We start from the raw sequence: 20,309 nt of genomic DNA on the forward strand, positions 1-20,309 counted from the left end.
GTGTTTTGGGGATAGATAGTTGTGTGTCCCTTTTTATTGCTCCAAGATCCAAGAGTTATGTATATTGATAGTGTTGTGCTAGCAGTGTTGTAGTTTGTTTCTTCTCAATAAAGTTGTGTATTGTGTGCTTTGAGACTTAATTTCAATGTGTTTTGTTGGGGTGTGACCTTTTTGTGAGGGGGTCATCATATCATTTGTATCTTGCACTGTGTGATTCTGCAGGAATTTCAAGGTCACACGTTAAAGCAAGCTGCTGTTTCGGTTGTAGTTAGAGTTTCATTTTGGAGGAGTTTAACGATCAAAGTTTACAGAATGTTATTAGATTTTTAATTCACATACTTATTAGGTCACTGAATTCAGAAGGTTCTTAATTTATTTTAACCTCAAAGCATCAGGAGAATGAAAGTCACAGGTTGCCGAAGGTTATCAATTTGTTGGATGTTTCATTTTTGCAGTAATTTATTATTTTTATTTTAAAGATCACAAGTTCCAGAAGGTTGTTATTCCATTTTTATTCCACAGGTATTTATGGAACTTTAAAGGTCACAGATTACAGAAGGCTGTCAATTTGTTTGCACTTCACACCAATTTCATTCGCAGGAGTATGAAGGTCACAGTTTGCTGAAGGTCAAAAGTGGTTCATTTTGCATAAATTTAATGGCCATAGATTCCAGAAGGTTGCTATTCATTTATATCACAGAACTATTTTGTTTTCTTCAAAAGGTCACATATTACAGAAGGTAGTTATCAAATTTTTATCCCACAGATCTTTGTGCAACTTTAAAGATCACAAATGACGGAAGGATGTCATTATATTTTTATTCACAGACTTTTTTTTTAACCTCAAAGGTCACACATTACAGAACACTGTCAATTTGTTTGCATTCCACGGCATTTTCATTGACACCAGATTAAAGGTCACAGTCTGTCTAAATAATATTCAGTAGGTCATCTTGCCAGGGCACACTGCCTACAGGGCAGCTGAAATACTCCACAAGGTAGCTCCTTTGCTCCTTGGCTGCTCTGCTTGTGTTGCCATGATAAAGGTGCTGTTGTGTGTTGGGGGGTGTGGCTGGATGTTTTGGTGTTCTTTTCTTTTCTTTGCTCTTCAGGTGGCATGGAAACTGATTCTTCTGTGGAGAGGGTGCTGGCTGGAGAGTCCTCACCCTCATCAACATCATGTGAAGCACCTGTGACGGGTGCTCACATGCAACCTTAAAGACTTTCAGCTGAAGCAGATAATTGGATGGCGTTCTGCATTTAAGGCATGTGTGATTCAAGCAGAACTGCCGGGAACTCGACCTTGTGATGTCCGTTTGTGAGACGCTGAGGACCGCGCCTGGGTTTGACACATCGTTGCCCGTGAAGCAAGGAAGGGTGAGGACACTTGCTGTCAGCACACATTAAAGGTGATTAAGTGTTCGACTAATTGTTGATAGTAACTTGGTGTTTTGTTACGCAGTATACTGGAATTGTGATGGGAATTGTGCAGTTTGCTTCTCACTGCTGTGGCGTGCAGGATAAGTGATCCTCCACTTGTTGTGAGAAGCTGCTCATTTGCATAAAGTTAAAAAAGATACAGACCTGAATGTGTTGCTGATAGCGTGTGTCTTTTGAAAGATATTGTTGTAACTGCTGACTTACCTCACCTCTTCTTTGCTTCACAGAGAGTCGGTTTGTCGTGTCCACCTTGGGGGTGTTTGGAGGTGGTAGTGAGTCCAGGAGCGCCGGGCTTTGATCCTTGCGGGCGCTGGAGAGCGTGCCAACAGTCACTCCACCAGAGGGACGCTGTTTTTGTTTTTACACCTTTTATGCACAGTGGGTGTAATAAATATATTGTTTTTGGAACCGCTTTTCTGGTTATTTGTAGCGCTGGGTTCCGTCTGACGCAGGTCCGCTCCTCAACCCGCGTCGACACATAAGAGGTGCTCCATGTCTGGCAGATGGGCATCCTGTCTCCATGATCCTGGGATTATTTCGTGATTGTGCAGCGGATCCTCTTGGTCCAGTGTAGCAACGTCAATTGCAGGGTTTCTGAGTTGCAGGAAGTTATGAAGGACACAGCATGCATGGGTGATTTTGATGACCTTGTCTGGAGTGAGAGGTAAAGTGATGAGAAGACAGCGGAACCAAGCTGCCAGAAGGCCGAACGCATTCTCCACAACTCTTCTGGCTCTTGACAGTCTGTAGTTGTAGACTCTCTGTGAGTCATGTTGCGAAGTGGGAGAGGCTTCATGAGCCATGTCCTGAGAGCAAAAGCATCATCTCCCACAAGGAAGTATTCCAGTGGCTGGTCATCATGAGGCAAAGGGTCTGCTTCAGGCAGGTTCAGTTTACCTGCCTCAATTGCTGCCTTGATAGGGCTCTCATTGAACACACCAGCATCAGAGCCAGAGCCAGTCTTTCCAATGTCAACATACAGGAATTTGTAGTGAGCATCTACAATTGCAAGTACAACCCCTGGCAAAAATTATGGAATCACCGGCCTCGGAGGATGTTCATTCAGTTGTTTAATTTTGTAGAAAAAAAGCAGATCACAGACATGACACAAAACTAAAGTCATTTCAAATGGCAACTTTCTGGCTTTAAGAAACACTATAAGAAATCAAGAAAAAAAGATTGTGGCAGTCAGTAACGGTTACTTTTTTAGACCAAGCAGAGGAAAAAAATATGGAATCACTCAATTCTGAGGAAAAAATTATGGAATCACCCTGTAAATTTTCATCCCCAAAACTAACACCTGCATCATATCAGATCTGCTCGTTAGTCTGCATCTAAAAAGGAGTGATCACACCTTGGAGAGCTGTTGCACCAAGTGGACTGACATGAATCATGGCTCCAACACGAGAGATGTCAATTGAAACAAAGGAGAGGATTATCAAACTCTTAAAAGAGAGTAAATCATCACGCAATGTTGCAAAAGATGTTGGTTGTTCACAGTCAGCTGTGTCTAAACTCTGGACCAAATACAAACAACATGGGAAGGTTTTTTTTTAAAGGCAAACATACTGGTAGACCAAGGAACTTAAAGCGATATCTCTCAAAAATCGAAAAATGTACAAGAAAACAAATGAGGAACGAATGGGAGGAAACTGGAGTCAACGTCTGTGACCGAACTGTAAGAAACCACCTAAAGGAAATGGGATTTACATACAGAAAAGCTAAAAGCCATCATTAACACCTAAACAGAAAAAAACAAGGTTACAATGGGCTAAGGAAAAGCAATTGTGGACTGTGGATGACTAGATGAAAGTCATATTCAGTGATTAATCTCGAATCTGCATTGGGCAAGGTGATGATGCTGGAACTTTTGTTTGGTGCCTTTCCAATGAGATTTATAAAGATGACTGCCTGAAGAGAACATGTAAATTTCCACAGTCATTGATTATATGGGGCTGCATGTCAGGTAAAGGCACTGGGGAGATGGCTGTCATTACATCATCAATAAATGCACAAGTTTATGTTGATATTTTGGACAACTGAAAGGATGTTTGGGGATGATGAAATCATTTTTCAAGATGATAATGCATCTTGCCATAGAGCAAAAACTGCAAAAACATTCCTTGCAAAAAGACACATACGGTCAATGTCATGGCACAGGGTCAATGTCAATGAGCAGATCTGATCTGATGCAGGTGTTAATTTGCGGGATGAAAATTTATAGGGTGATTCCATAATTTTTTCCTCAGAATTGAGTGATTCCATATTTTTTTCCTCTGCTTGGTCTAAAAAAGTAACCGTTACTGACTGCCACAATCTTTTTTTCTTGATTTCTTATAGTGTTTCTTAAAGCCAGAAAGTTGCCATTTGAAATGACTTTAGTTTTGTGTCATGTCTGTGATCTGCTTTTTTTCTACAAAATTAAACAACTGAATGAACATCCTCTGAGGCCGGTGATTCCATAATTTTTGCCAGGGGTTGTAGTACAATGGAGAAGAATCCTTTATAATTGTAGAATAAGCTGCCACTCTTTCCAGGCTTCTTGATGGCAACATGTTTTCCATCGATGGTGCCCACACAGTGAGGGAAATTCCAGTGGTTGTAGAAATGATGTGCCACTTGTTTCCATCCCTCTGCACATGAGAACTTCATCAGATAACTCCTCGATGATGGCCTGGCACACTCGTGGTACAAACACACTGATGGTGTTGTGGGCAACTTGAAATCCATACTGAAGTGACTTGTAGCTGTTTCCAGTAGCCATGAACCTCAGAGTGATTGCAAGCTTCAGCCCCAGTTCAAGGGCCTTCCTGTAGTATCTTGTTTGGTAATCCTCGGTGCTATTCGTGTTAAAAGTTCAAGGAAAGCAGGAGGCTCCAGCCTCATGAAGTTGGTAAATGCTGAAACATCCTCAGCATGCAGCTCCTTCATCAGCCTTTCATATTGTCCATGCAAGAGTCTGCACTGGATCCAAGGTTTCACCCACACACTTCTTGTAATAGCTTGCCTCCTTCTGTGTTCCTCTTCTTCTCTAAGGCGCTCAGATTCTGTGATGGCATCAACTAATGCTCTCAGGGCATTCAGATGCTGCTGAAGTGGAGCTTTTACACGAGGACTATAAAACAACACGATCTGTTTCTGCAAAAACAGTTCACTAATTCCAAGGGCAGCGACGTGTGTGTACTGTGTTCAGAAAACAGACTGGATGAGAGGGACAAAATGAGGCTATTTAAAGTTTAGAGTGAGGGGAGGCAACTGGAAGCACCTGGAAGCAAAACTCGCAGCGCAACGAGACGTCATCGGGCGCAAGTCAACACAGTAATTAACCGGCAATTAACTCCAAACAGCGCGGTTTTTCGGCATCGTCAGGGCGCACTTGCTGGGAGCATCCCCGGTGTGAAAGGGGCTTAAGTTAAAATCTGTTTCACACCTAAGCCTTCCCTGCTTTACACGTTAATGAACCAAGACGTGCACATCTGCTTTCACAGCAGGACCCCTGCTGATGTCCCAACGAGATGATCTACCCCTCGAGAGGATCTCCACCGCACCGCACCTGCGCACCTGCAGTTCTCTCTACACCGGACTTTAACACCTCCCCCCGTTGAGTTTATCTACGTCTCTTTACCGTGCAACTGCACATCGCAATGAGCTCCTCATCATCTAATGACAATATTCTCCTTTAAAGACAGTGTGTGTACATGTAGGTCTTTATGTTTTAAACTGAAAAGAAACATTACTGATTTTTATGTAAAAACACAAAACTTATGTGGGTTTTCTACTTTTCTTCAGTGGGTGAGCTCAACTCAACAGGTGAGGGGTGCATGCGCAGTTACGTGTTGGAGCTCATCTCGAGGAGACACGGTCACCTGTTGACATGAGCTTCACTACTGAAGAAAACCCACTTAAGTTTTGTATTTACACAAATATACAGTAATTAGTGTTTTTTCAATTTAAAAAGCAAAGACTTGCATGCACACGCTGTCTTTAAAGCACAATATTGTCGTTAGATGACGGGGCAGCTCATCTCTACAGAACGCCGGGCGATGTACATTTGATTGTTCTCTGGGTAATGTGTATTAGAATTCTAATCACTCACTGCATGGTGGCAGGAACAGACAAAAGTCTACACCTGCTGTGTGTGTAAAAGTGCCCTGACATGAGCCTGCCTTTGCTTCATGACACATCACGACCTGTGTCATGCTGGAGAGTAAACCCGTCTTTAAGGGGTGCAGACAGGACGCCAGGAGTGCCGGTGTGTGCTATTGCGCACAGAGAATTTTGAAATCTTAAAAAAATCTTTCATGCAAAAATGTCGTGCTATGTGGCACAATCTAATCTCCAACAAGGTGTGCAGCTCGTCAAGTGGAGTAAACAAGAAGTGAATAGAGCGAGGGGTAACGCAGCGGATCGCATCAGAGCGCAGCTCGTCTGAAGGATTATAACAAGTTAAATCTGTTATAAACATAAAAATAAATACTTTAACAGCTGCACACAAGAAGGAAAAAACATGCAACTGTTTTATCAAGCCATGACAATGTAAACAAGTCAAATAATTACCTTTTAGACAGCTCAAAATGCTTTCTGCAGCTTGTTAGGCGCACGCGTGCGTGTGCGCACGAACAGCTCCAGCTGCAGCCTCCTCTGTGATTCAGGAAGTGAGTAGAGCCGTTTTCAATGGCCAATTTGCAGGAAAAAAATGACTAATCTGCCACAAAATAATTATTTTATATACGCAGCGTCCAGTGCAGAGTGCGTGGCAGCCGGCAGAACAAAGAACGGCGTCCAGCTGTGAACACAGCAGGTGGGATCTTCACGACACACGTCGTGCGTGCTGTTGCGTGAAGCAAAGGCATGCTCGTGTCAGGGCACCTTAACCAGCTGGCCCGGTCCTTTGATGTTTTACTGTCAGGACCCCCGTGGAGTAAGGAGCCGGGCCGAGGCTTATAAAGTCTGTGTGTATGTGAATGTTTTTCAGTTTATTTTCAAGTAAATAAAGTGGCACACAAAGCATTGTTGAAATGTAGAAATTGTCACTCTTTCTTTTGCCTGGCTGGCTCAATTTCTACAGCTTCAGGATTGTCTGGTATTAGACAGACTGAGCATTTTCAACATTTCTGCCTTTGTATCTGATGATGTGTGCCTGAAAAACCTATTGCTTTTCTTTTCATTTCAATTGTAATGACTGTTCTGTCTTTGCCTACATTTTCTTTTTTCACATAAACGCATAAATCATGGGCTTTTCTACATGTGATGGAACCAGGACTGATGTCAGCAACAGGAGTATATAAATCAAGAGGGCCTGACATCACACTGCATGTTTTTACTTTAAACACATTGTTTGTAGTAAAGCATTAAAATGCACCAGGGGATGACAGTGTGTGACTGTGGAGACGGGGTTCAGGTGGAGAGCAGTGCTGAAACCTGGGACTGTAGAGACGGGGTTCAGGTGGAGAGCAGTGCTGAAACCTGGGATAAACCGATTCTGTGGCAGACGTGGCTTTTCTCCACACTAAACTGTGCAGGTATTCAACAGCAGTTCAACGTTGAAATGATATTGTGATACTGATGTGTATGTCTGCTGCTAGTCAGTCATGATGCAACGTGAAATGGAACCAGATGTCTTCAGACTCACTCCACTGCCATTTGCTCAATATGGTCACTCAGCAGCTTGTACTGTTCTGCAAATGGAGAAAACATACAGTTCTGTAAAACCTACACCAAAAACGTGCATAATTCATCAAACACTGCTCACACAGTCTGTGTTGGACGGACTGGAAAAGCCACCCAGGACACAAATGTTTTCCGTCCCAGTTCGTAGTGACTCCATTCATTAGTCAAATAAGAAGTGTGAGACTCCACACTGAGCTCGTCAAGTGAGATGCTCATCCATGACCAAACACTTCCAAGGTGACTGTGATTCGGAAAGGACAAACCCTGTGCATGTGTGTGCACAGTTTGCTGAAGCAGATATTTTATTTTAGTTTTGGCAAATGCTGTTTTGTTTAATGTGTTGGCAAAAAATGTCTATGAGTCAATTCAGCATCTCAGTCTGCAAAGTGCATGCAAGGCCGGGGTCAAAGTTCACAACTGCCCAAAACACACTATCAGGGCTGACAGGAATGTAAATAGCGAAGATTTTGAATGCTGGAAAGCTGTTTTGAAAGAATTTTGCAAAAAACTGGGCTACAAAATAGGTCAGAAATGGAAGAAAGAAAGAACTGCTTTTAAAGTTGACAGTGTATTGAGATCTACCAAGCTACATCAAAAGCCACCAATATAATAACACAATGTCCTGGCACAAAGATAAAGATTTAATAATAATAATACATTACTGAAGTAAATGTACATGGTGCAAAGAATAAGCACAAGTAGGATCTTATTCTCAATAACACAGCTATCCATATTGAAGGGTGATGTTTTAGAAATTCTTCGGGCAACAATTCAGAAAACCGTTCCAGAAATTTACCTCTGTGTGTAGCAGTAGATGTGTGTGTGCTCTGCATGTCTCCACCTGTGTACAGAGTAACTGCTTCTGCAGACTCACGGCCCACACAGAACACGCAATCATGTTAGCCACATCTATCACATCTTCCATATTTATGGATTGTTGTGGTGCGAGACAACTTTTCAATTCCTGGACTTTTCAGGCACACAGAGGTGATTTAGCCAGGAAGTTAGCAGTTCTTCTCGTAGTTCTTGTGGCTCATTTTAAAATGCCACTGCAAATTTCCTTTCTTCAGTAAACCTGCATTTACACTGCAGAAAAGGCAGATGGATTTGCCATTCAAATAAATGAAAAATAATCCTCCTCCCACTCTAAATGAAAACAATAAATTTGGGATTTTTTAGCTTCCACAGTTATGTCGTCTTCTTCTTCTTCTATGGTGTTTAACGGCAACCGGTATCCTTATTGGTGCATTGTTGTCACCTTCTGCATCAGTCCGTTATAGCAGCACTAAATCCTCTCTGATTTAGTTTTTCAAGTGATCGACTGGCTTATGCACTCAAATGACTAAATGCCACCTGTAGCATGAACTAAAGACGACGACCGGGAGCCCGTTAAACAACATGTCTTTACCAATGGCTGAAATTGACTATTCCTGAGCCATTACGAGTGGCAGTAGTTTGGGAAAATGAGACATCAACAATACACAAATATTCTCCTGCATTTTTCAGACATTAGCGAGTATTTGATACGGAAAGATGAACAAAACTTGAATGGCCATGAAACACAGACTGAGACTTGTCCATGTCTATTTTTCATATATAGAGTCTATATTCTATATACCAGTTTTATATAGTGGCTTGCAAAATTATTCAGCCCCCTTTGTATTTCACACATTTAATTTGTTTATGGCATTTCAAATACAAAAAGTAAATCAGGCTTCTCAATATAAAAATTTCTAAAATGATCTTCCTTAAACCCCAACTCAAAGCAAATCTCTACAATTTGATATATATTAAGTATAAATATAATAGCCAAGGTAATGGATTGCATAAGTGTTCAGCTCCTTTGGTATAATACCTGTAAATAATAAGTTTAATTGCCAGTTTTCTTCAGACAAGTCAGGGGATGGATACATAAACATTTCCAAGTCACTGATCAATCCATCATCTTGGCTTTTATATTTTGAATTAATTTATATCAAATTGCAGAGATCTGCTTTGAGTTTGAGTTAAAGGAAGATAATTTTATAAATTTTTATATTGGGAAGCCTGATTTACTTTTTGTATTTGAAATGCCATAAATAAATTAAAATGTGTGAAATACCAAGGGGTTGAATACTTTTGCAAGCCACTGTATACAAGTGTATAAATATATAATGGTAATCAGTCCATTGTACTTCATGCCCCTTTCACCCCCGGCCTGCGTAGAGTTGCATTGTGCTCCATATCTAGTAAGCAGGAATGGCTGCATAAATTGTGTGTGGGGGAGAAGCTTGACTCATTGACACTGTTTTTACAGACTGCCTGGACATGCAGATGGATTTGATACACTGGAAAAAGTCAGAATACGTGGTCTGTCCGTAAAGTATCGTACCTTTTTATTTTTTTCAAAAACTATATGGATTTCATTCATATGTTTTTACGTCAGACATGCTTGAACCCTCGTGCGCATGCGTGAGTTTTTCCACGCCTGTCGGTGATGTCATTCACCTGTGAGCACGCCTTGTGGAAGGAGTGGTCCCGCCCCCTCGTCGGATTTTCATTGTCTGGAAATGGCGAAATGAAAAGGACTTTTTTTCCATCAGAATTTTTTCAGAAGCTGTTAGAGACTGGCACCTGGAAACCATTCGAAAAATTTATCTGGCTTTCAGTGAAAACTTTACGGGCTTCACAGAGAATAAGGACTTTAACTACAGGTTTAAGGACCCCTTTAAAGGACGGTCGGTGCGCCGCGCTGCGAGCTGCGACGATGCGGCACAAACCACTGGATCATTTCTAAGCTGATGGCTCTGTGGATACAAGACCGTCATGTGCTCTTTCTCTGGTTATCACAAGACCTGGACATCAGCCATTTTCCTGCAGATTTCACTTTTAACAAGAGATTTTGTCATGGAAAGCCGCGCGGAGGCTTTGCGCGTCACGACCGATTCGCTGATGAAGCGAGACAAAGGAACACCTCCGTTTCGGAGTGTTAGAGGACAAGTTGGGACATGTCTATCTCGGCTTTCAGTGCTTACCAGTCGAGTGAGTATAAAAGAACTTGTGGAGAGCTGTATTTAAGTTTTTCGTGTTCTCTTCTTCTTTCCCGTCTTCAATCTTGTCCAGTTCATCCGATGTTAAATCTTTATGCCCAGGCCCGGATCCAGACCGGTTTGAACCGATGCAGTTGCATCGGTCAAATTTTTTACGCATCGTTCGTCATCGGTAAAAAAAAAAAAAATCTTGAATAATCCCGAATAGTGCCGAACGTGTCCCCGCGGTAACACTGCTTTTCGGTGGTTTTCTTGTCAACCTATAGTCTGTAAATTATACGAATTTTTCCAACTTTCAGAGTCATACAGACGTAAAAATAAAGTCGGATATTCAGGGTTTGGTCTGCAGCGGCTCTGTAATCAACCGTTTCTGCAGCGTGAGTCCACTTTGAAGCTGTGAACCATTGAAGCAATGCTTCGAACCACTAGCTCATTGGTTCTTTGATTCACTGCTCTTCAGAAATGGCAAGTCTGCTTCTTAACCCCTCTCAAAGCCATTAAAATACCGTGAGTCACATTTGTATGGATTAAAGTCACTAACTGGGACTCTTGTCTTGTTGCAGTCAAGAAACGAGAATCGTCCTCCACATGGGCGCAATTTGGTGGGGGATGGGGGGACATGTCCCCCCCACCTTTTCAACCAGGGGGGACAGAATATGGTATGTACCCCCCACCTTCTGAAATATATGTGTGTACTTGAAACATGCTATGCCAGTCTTATGGGCAAACCATGTCAGTCTTATGTGCAAAACCATGTCAGAATAGTATCTTTGTTTCTGCAAGTTTGTATTTTTAGCAGCATTGACTTGTTTATAACACCTGTTTCTTGTTTGTCACATTCGTAATTTTCTGGGACTGCATTTGCCCAGATTTGAAACCAAAAATAGTTGCCTCTAGGGACTAGTGTCTACACATAAGTATCATTGGACCACATGATAATTTACTAAATTCTAAAAGTTAGAAAAGGAAATCAGAAAAGCTCTCTGGGACCTCAGAAAGCCCATCTGCAATTATTGCTTGATCTCAAAATCAGTCTATGCAAGCGAAATTATGTTCAGTATGAGTGTTGTCATTAGTGCTACTTTGAAAATTAAATTCATGATAAGTAATTTATCCTAAACTTATGATCTGTTGTTTTAATCAAACTTATGCAAAAACAAATCTTGAGAAAAAAATACAGTATGCGATAGTTAATAATTATTAAGAGCCTGTTCTTTCATATTTATGAATACATTTTACCACATTGCAGTTGTTTTTTTAAATGAAAACTCAACCTATCATTCTTTTTGAGTTCTACACATGTGGTGATACCTTATTTACACCAGGATGTTAATAAAATCAATGCTGGCTATTCTCAGAATAAAGTACTTATATCCACAGTTTCAAATTGCATAAGTCAAATGGTGTCCACTTTATGGTCTTCTCAAAACATTAAAATTACTGTTCTGGATGCTCAGAATGCATCTGAGCTTATCTAGAAACTGTTGGATTCTGGAGGCCTAAAGCAGCCCCCAGACCCCGGCCTATGGGCTTCAGCCCTGCGGGCCTCGCACTTTGTCCCCCCAATTTCTAGTTCTAAATTGCGCCCTTGGTCCTCCGTTCCGTTGGCACAGCTCCAAACACTGTGCAGCTCTCTGCCGAGACAGAGTCCGCTCGGAATAACTTCAAAATGAATTGCCACTTTAAATAAAATGACACCTCTTTCCAAACGTTGTAATACTGACAAAAAACTGCAATTGACTAAAACGTTTTTTTCCTCCCAAAATGAAACATGCTGTATTTCTTTACAAATTACATCCTGAAGTGCAGCACAGCTGCAAGAGCTCAGCTCAGATATATGGAAAGACATTTATACCAGTAATGTCTGAAAGGAAATGCTTTTGACAAAAACTACAGATTTTGTTTATTCCTATTTATGTCCAGAGATCAAGGATCCACCATGTAGAGTTTATTATGTCCAAAGTTTAAGGATCCAGTGACCAATTTCATATTTATTTACTTTAAGATGTTCAATTTCAATTCAATTTCAATTTAATTGGCTTATAAAGTGCCAGATCAAAACAAAATCTAAATATACTAAAACAAATACATCACAATTGTACACATATCACAGTTGTGATATGTTTCTAATTTTGATTGGTATCAATGGAAAATGTCTGTGAACTGTCCGTATCTCAATATATTATTATTATTAATATATGCAGTCATATTTTTATAGATTTTTATCAATTGAAAAAAAAATCATATATAGATTCAGGTATAATTGAAAGATTTTGGCAATAAATTTGATCCTGTTTAAAGTGAATTTTTTATAGTAAATTTATATAAATTTTTAACTATAAATTTTATATAAATTTATAGTGTTGTTTCTTAGGACATCATATTTATACGAATAAGAAATGTTCACTATGGTCCATGAAGTATAATAAATATATTAAAAGAAGTGTGACAGTGTATGTTGCACACAAATAAAAGAATGAGGATTATTGAATAACAAGACACGTACGATTTTTATTTTATCATTGGACAAAAATGCATCTGTCAGATTTTCACTCTGGATCCAGCCCTGATGCCGTTGCTTTTGCTGTTCTTCTCATTTGCTCTCCTCCTCTTCCCATTCCTCAAACATTTTATTTTGGCCAAAAATATTCAAATTCACTTGGAAATCCATGTTTTATCGTGTTTCTGCCATTCACTTGTCAAAACACAGCTGATCTGCGCGTTGCTATGGTGATGACCAGAGCAGAGTGATTATAACAGTGACTTAACTCGCCAAACTACATATGCATATACACGAAAATAATGCACGCCAGTTAGACATGGATTTCTCACTGACCATGGTATAAAACTTGTATAACGGCGGAGTGGGTCTTTGTCACTTGATTGGTGCTTCATATGTCACATGATATGGATTAATTAATCCCATTTGTGTTCCATTGCATTTAGAGTGCAAATTTGGTACCACTGCACTCTGCACGCACGCACATGCGATCGCAGACACATCCTCGTGCACGTACGCACATGCACATGCACCCACACATGCACATGCACACAAAACAAATCCACTGTGCTGTCTGGAGGCTGTTGGCAGGAAGTCGGAAAGAAAAGCTGGACTCATTTCTGAAGTGATTTTTTTTTCGCTGCACCGAGGATCTACACAGTCTTTGGTAGTACACGCACAAGCGCCAACCAGGTTGAGTGTGTACGACAATTTGATTGAGCTAACTGACGCTGCTAATTCCTGTAAGACACACATGCACACGCACACACACACACAAAACAAATCCACTGTGCAGTCTGGAGGTGGTTAGCAGGACATTGGAATGAAAAGCTGGACTCGTTTCTGACATGATTTTTTTTTTTCACTGCACTGAGGATGTACAGTTGACCGACCCGGTTGTGTGTACACGCGGGGGACAACGACATGATGATTTGACTGAGCTAACTGATGCTGCTAATTCTTGTAACATACACACACACACACACACACACACACAAAATCCACTCCGCTGTAAGCCATCTGGATGCATGAAGAGCTGTTCACATGAAACGCTGAAGTGATTTTTGGCTGGACTGAGGAACTACTCAAAGTCTTTTTTTTAAATGGAAGTCCAAAGTCAGTGCACAGCATCACTGGACTACACGTTACAATTTGGACTTTACCAGCAGTGGAACACCAAAATGTAAGTCCCTTTTCTGTTGCTTATAAATTAACAAAATATAAAATGACAAGGATCTATTTTAGCCGTTATATAAAACAAATAATGAATGTTTTTGCATTCTTTCAATGGAATGAATATTTAATTTGGTGAAAGCTGGAACAAACCATTCAACGAGGCGAAGCCGAATATTTGTACCACTGAACTCATAAACATTCATTATTTGTATACTAATTTAGTCCACTCAGCATGCCCTTCGGGATCTTATAATTCTGTTGGAAAAATTGGAGTGCAAATTTTGGTACGCTGTTTCCACTCCTGTGCTGAGCAAATCTGCTTTTTCCCCGTGGATCATCCACGGAACAATGTGGACCTGACATGCTGCTTTAACACAGCTTACAGCTGCTAATTTAACTTTAAGGGCAAAAGATAAACAGATCACACATTCCGGTAATGCAGCGTCTATGCTTTGTTTACTAATGTGGGCATTAATGAACTTTGACCGGAAGATTTGACACAGCATGCACATTGATAATGCTGATTTGACTTATTGTTTCCATAAACAAGGCTTCTTCTCTCCATGTTCTCAACCTTGCGGACAATTTGCTGCCTGCAAAACATATGAAAGTTTGAGAATGATGGGCCCTATCTTGACATTCTACAGCACACAGTTGATTAATACATATCACAAGTACATATGGGGCATCAAAATACAACATTTGGCAAAAGGTGCACCATGGCTGTATTAAATCAACTAATCATAGCTGTGTTTTGGTTCTTACATGAATTAAACCAATCAGTCATCTGTCACTGCCTTCAAGAGTCATGTGCTCTTGAGCATGGCACTCAGTAGGTAGTGAAGAACAGATGTGCACACTGGCTCTTGAAACCAGTGGCAGACAACAGTCTGATTGGTTTAACTCATGTTATAACTAAAAACCCATGATTAACTGACTTAGTACAATGCAGTGAAGAATTGACTATGCAGAGTAAAAGTATGCAGCAGATGGCTCACAGGTCCCGCACCCACAACAGCTCCTTTAGGTCAAACCACTGAGAATCTTATTTCTAAAACACCTTATCAGTGGACCAGCAAGAATGAAAGTGGTGAATAAAGGCACTGAGATACCAAAAGAGAGAAGCGCAGTGTCATGCCTGGCTAGTAACGGATTGAAATAAATTTGTTCAGTGACCAAACTTGCCTAGTCTGTCAGTCTCTGGTGGATTTGGAGATCTTTGGAATAAGTGGGCAACCACCGAATGTGGGTGGACACAAACAAAAGATGAAAACAATGCATACAACTAACATATACCAGATGTCCACTGGCAAGCAAATGAACAACTACAGGATAAAATGGTAAACAAATGTGCAACCACTGGGGAAGCATGACATCCACTCAAATTTTTGAGCATGCACAAAGCTTTCCAGCAGAGTTGTTGGACATCAGCTGACAAGGAACGCTATTAATGAATGAGAAAAGGACTTGTACAGGACAAAAAGTGACACAAATGGATATATAAATCAAATTTCTGTTGCTCATAAGGTTTCCTCAATCATCACAGTGTGACACAGGGGTGTCACTAGGTTTTAAGGACAGGGGAGGCTTAGCCCCCAGGAGATGCACAGGATGTGAGCAAACGCAGCGGGCAAACACGAAATGCCACAAACAGCTAACAAAAATTTTTTGGGACAGATTTAACAGATACTTTACTATGTAAATGTTTTAAGCCACCATTAGATTTTTAATACAGTACAACAACAAACACAGGAACTATGTTTACAGCATTAACAAAAACATAAAAAAAATCCACATATAGTTACAGTGCCGTATTTTACAAAAATTCTTATTCATTGAGACTCCATATGTATTATGCAAAACTGTATGCAAGAAAGAGCACTGTGTTGTCAGAAAGTACACCATTTTTAAACAACATGGCTACAATTGCCATGTTATAGGTGGGTGGAAGCATCAATGGTGACTGTTTTTCAGGGTGGCAAATCTGTCTATCGCTCTGTTGTGACTTAGATGCTGAAGCACATCTTTTTCAATTGACATGACTGCAAAGCTGTGAAGTCTTTTCTAAGTAAGTAAGTAATATTTATTTATATAGCACCTTTCACAGACAAGGGAAGTCACAAAGTGCTTCACAAAAGGCACACACAGATAAAAATTTGGTGAAAAATACAATGTACATCACAATAAAATAGCACTAAGACATAGTGGTCATAAAACAGCTGTCTCACTGCTAAGGTTTGAATGCCTGGAGAAACAGATGGGTTTTAAATTGCTCTTAAAACATCAACAGAGTCCAATGAATGAAGAGACTAAGGGAGATCATTCCAGAGCCTCGGCACAATGGCCTGGAAAGAGCGATCTCCTCGGGTCTTAAAGTGGGTACGAGGGACCCTCAGGAGGTTCTGATCTACTGACCTCCGGCTCTGAGCAGCAACGTAGGGACATAACAGGTCTCTAATGTAGGAGGGAGCCTGGCCATACAAAGCTCTAAAAGTTAACACCAGGATTCTAAAATGGAAACGAAACGACACTGGGAGCCAATGAAAGGACTTTAAAATTGTGGAAATATGAGTCCTTCTGTTTGCTGCAGAATTTTGGACCTGTTGCAGTAGTCCAAAACGAGAAGATAGAAATGCATGAATAATCAACTCAAGATCATCTGAGTTGATTATTGATTATCTGAGTTTGGAAATCTTCCTCAACTGGTAGAAACAGTTTTTGGTGAGCTGCTTGGAATGATGCTCAAATGACTTTTCTTTATCGAAGATAACACTTAGATTTCTCAGGCTAGATTTTGCAGATGAGCTCAAAAGACCTAAATACTGTTTAATCCCCGGAATGACATCATCAGGGGCAACCACCAGCACCTCGGTTTTATCCGAATTTAACTGCAGGGAATTTGTGCCGAGCTATTGTTTAATTTTCTCAAGGCAGTTCCGCAGAGAGTCCAATTTCTGGATCTCAGAGGCTTTAAGTGAGCAATAAATTTGGATGTCATTAGCAAATAAATGATAAGAAACACCAACGAACTCCTGGATAATTTTTCCCATTGTTTGACACAGCCAGGAGTGCAGCCGACGCAGTGCACTAAAGGACCGTTCACGTGAGCAGCTGCTTACAGGCACTGTGGGGGCAACTTGGATGGTTGCCTTCAGAGAGGGAAACATGTCTGAATCAAGGAGGTTGTGTGCAGACAACATATCTGTGGGTGCACATCCAGCCTCTGTTTTTTGGGCAAGAAAGTTTCTGGCCACCAGAACCTCCTCTGTTTTCAGGTCAATGCTGCAGTGTTTTGCAAGTTCATTCAAGTGTGATTCACTCAACACGTTCTCAGATTTAGGAGTACATGCCTGAAGGCCTTTGAGTGGCCCTGCATCTACACTGCAAAATCTTTCCTCAAGCTCACTGACCATCCGATCCACACACAGGAAAAGTAACTCTCTTTTCAATGTGTGTGAGTTGTTCAGGTCAGTGTGTGAACCTGAAGGTGCCTCAACCACAAAATCCTCCATTTTCCTGTTTATGCCTTTTCTTAGTCAACCATCTCATTCTGGGATGTTGCTGAGGTATACTGAGCATTTCATGGGGGGGGGGGGGGGGGGGGGGGTTATGTTTTTGAAGAAAAGTATCACATTCCTTCAAAAGATCCATGCATGCAAGAAAATTTCCCCTGTTTGGTGCTGTCTCTACCTTCATCACGAAAAGGTTGTCCCCATCTTCCTAACATAGAAGTGACTGCAACAATTCGTCTGAGGGACTCTCTTCTCTCTACTACCTCACTCACATTTGTAGACGTTATCATCTGTACAACCTTCCCTGTTTGCTAGTTGACTGGTAGCTTTTCCAGACAACAACACTGCTCTTATGTGTTTGTGCCATCTCATGTTTGCCAAAGATGACTAAAGCTTTCTTCCAGTTTTTGCAACCAGTATGGACCAAACTATCACGTTTGATGTTTTTTTCCAAACACTCCACATGGGAAGCAGAAAGCTGAATTCTGGCTGAATGAATATTCTAACCAGTTGTGCTTTTTAAACCAGCTGTGGTGAAATGCTCGCTTCTGCGTACCAAAGCTATCTTGTGGGTAGCTCCTCAGCTTTACCTGTCTGGGCCCTGTGTCCTAATCACCTAAATCACACCCTGTAGTGTAAATGAGCTGCTGCAACTGCTTCATCAGGTTCCCTCTCTTGGTCTGTTTGTGTCAGGATTTCTCCTGCCTGGACCTGTGTAATGACTTTCTCTCGCCACTAGATGGAGGCCTTACATTGTACTGCACACCAGGTTCAGATTATGACTGATTATTGAGATTATTTAAATCCAGACTTTATGTTCTTTAATTGCCAGATACTACTGTAGACTTCCACGTCTGTTTTCTGTTGCCTTGCTTAACCGTTTGCCTCGCCAGCCTCCAAACCTCATCCACGCTCCAGATGGAGATCAAAGGGTTTTTACTGACTGCTGCAGTGTGACCTTGAACGCATCTCCAGCTGCGCTCTCAGATGCTGAAGCATCCTGCAGCCTAAGCTGAGGTAACGCTGGCCTTGCCTTCTAATCCCCGCATTAGAACAAACTGTCTTCTCCTCATGTTCCAGAATCTCCCAGAACTTCCCCCCTGTGGACCTGGACCCTGGTACTGGCTACCTGCACCGCAATGTCACTTTGGGAACTCATCGGCTCCCGGCGTGGAGTGCGCCTCAACTAAACACCAGTTAAGTTCTCCTCCTTCTCTGTGAGATTCTGTTCTCACTAACCCCTGCTTGTGACGGTGCTTTGATAAAGAACTATTCCAAGATCTGTGAACTTTGAACTGTTTATGAACTGTGATATCAAACAATTGAGAACCCTGTCCAGCTGTATCAAGTCCTGCTTAATTGGAGCTGCGCTTCAACCCACAGCACTTGACCTTTGACCTTGCAGACCAAATGAACTATTGCTGAACAGTGAAGAACATTATTTTATGAACTCTGTGACATCCTGTGTTAAACCCTTTTATGAACAGAGATTGTTTGTGGCTCAGCGTTACGAGTGCATTCCACTCACCCTGTGTGTCTTCTTCCATAGTTCCTGGTTGCCGAAGCAGCATCCCACCTGGTCCTGGTCACTGACTCCTTTGTGTATTTATTCCTTCAAGCCTGGCTCAAGAAACTGCAGCTCCCTAACTTCAGCACTAGGAAGCGGGCCACTCTCCATACTGCAGAACCCCAGCACAGCATTCCTTAGTTATTGTTAATAATAAATATTATTTTCCTTTTGAACTCTTCTCCATGTCCAGCTCCCCGCATTTGGGACCGTAGCCTGCAATGGTTCGGTTCCACCCTAACCCCTAACCATAACTTTTTGCTCTGCTTCTCTCCCTGTAATATCTTGATCTTCCTCTCCCTCTTGATCCATCTCTGGATCCACTTGCTCTCTCTGACTTGACCGTGCCTGTTGATTTTTTTCTCCCTCAGGATCTTCTTGTGCCTGGTCCTTCAAGATATATTGAAATAAAATGAACTGAATTAATAACTGATCAGCATCCAGGCTAATCCCATGACTTTTGCTCACAACACAATAATTGTTTGCTCCCAAATGTTTTGAAGTTCCATAGATTACATTTTGCGCACATATGACTAAAAATGATTGCAATTTCAATCCCTGGAAAAAAATTACTTAAGTAACTGAATTAAAGTAATATTAAGGTACTCTTGAAAAAATTTGGGCCAGGCCAATTTGGCTTTTTTAACCCTCTGGGGTCGACACCGTTGTATACGGTGGCTAAGACCAAGCTTTACTAAATTATAAATAACTTTTGAATGATATTATATAGAAACTTACTTTTTTTTTTTGCTGAAAAGTTAACTCCAAATGATATTATATAGAAACTTACTTTTTTTTTTGCTGAAAAGTTAACTCCGAATGATATTATATAGAAACTTACTTTTTTTTTTTTTGCTGAACAGTTAACTCCGCGGACTTTCAAGCCAGCCATCGGCCATCTTTGTACTCCTCACAGAAGCTGTGTGATGACGTGCGCAATGTGAGTGTCCAATCGAATTGGTTCGCCATCACATGGTTTCCCAAAATCCAGTCGTAGGGCAGATTTACCTCACGTGAAAAGCCAAAGATCGTTTTCAGGAGTGATGTGTTACTAGTTGGCCCATCTGAATAGCCCCCTGGGTGCTCCAATGAGTACATACTATTATTACATACTCAGTGTGCCCTGCGCCATTACGCACAGCGATCAGTGAAAGCAGGAGCAGACTGAAAGCCTCTAATGACAATCTCGGGATTGCTCCACTAGTTTGCATGTGAATGTTACTGGATAACTCTGTTGCTTTCTCTGTGTAAAGCACTGTTTACCATATCAATGGACAACAAAACGCATAGACCATTTTGTATATATCGTTCAAAATGTGCAAATTTTGTTTATTGTTTGAACCTTTTTGTTGTACAGACTTTCACACAAGACCTCAAATTACCTTTATAAAGTGTCAAAACAGTTGTTTGTTATA

General features: G+C 41.1%; 1 protein-coding gene across 2 annotated transcripts in view; it reads right to left on the reverse strand.

Annotated features, from left to right (window-relative positions):
* Positions 1-6,241: 6,241 nt before the first annotated feature.
* Positions 6,242-20,309, reverse strand: part of kiaa0513 (KIAA0513 ortholog) — a 261,844-nt gene continuing 247,776 nt past the window's right edge. For both annotated transcript variants that reach the window (XM_034175730.1, XM_034175729.1), the window contains one exon: positions 6,242-7,118. In XM_034175730.1, the coding sequence (XP_034031621.1) occupies positions 7,069-7,118 (50 nt within the window). In that variant the 3' untranslated portion in view covers positions 6,242-7,068. The remainder of the gene's footprint in view (positions 7,119-20,309) is intronic.

This window comes from Thalassophryne amazonica, chromosome 8 (genome assembly GCF_902500255.1).
Source record: "Thalassophryne amazonica chromosome 8, fThaAma1.1, whole genome shotgun sequence".
Lineage (NCBI taxonomy): Eukaryota > Metazoa > Chordata > Actinopteri > Batrachoidiformes > Batrachoididae > Thalassophryne > Thalassophryne amazonica.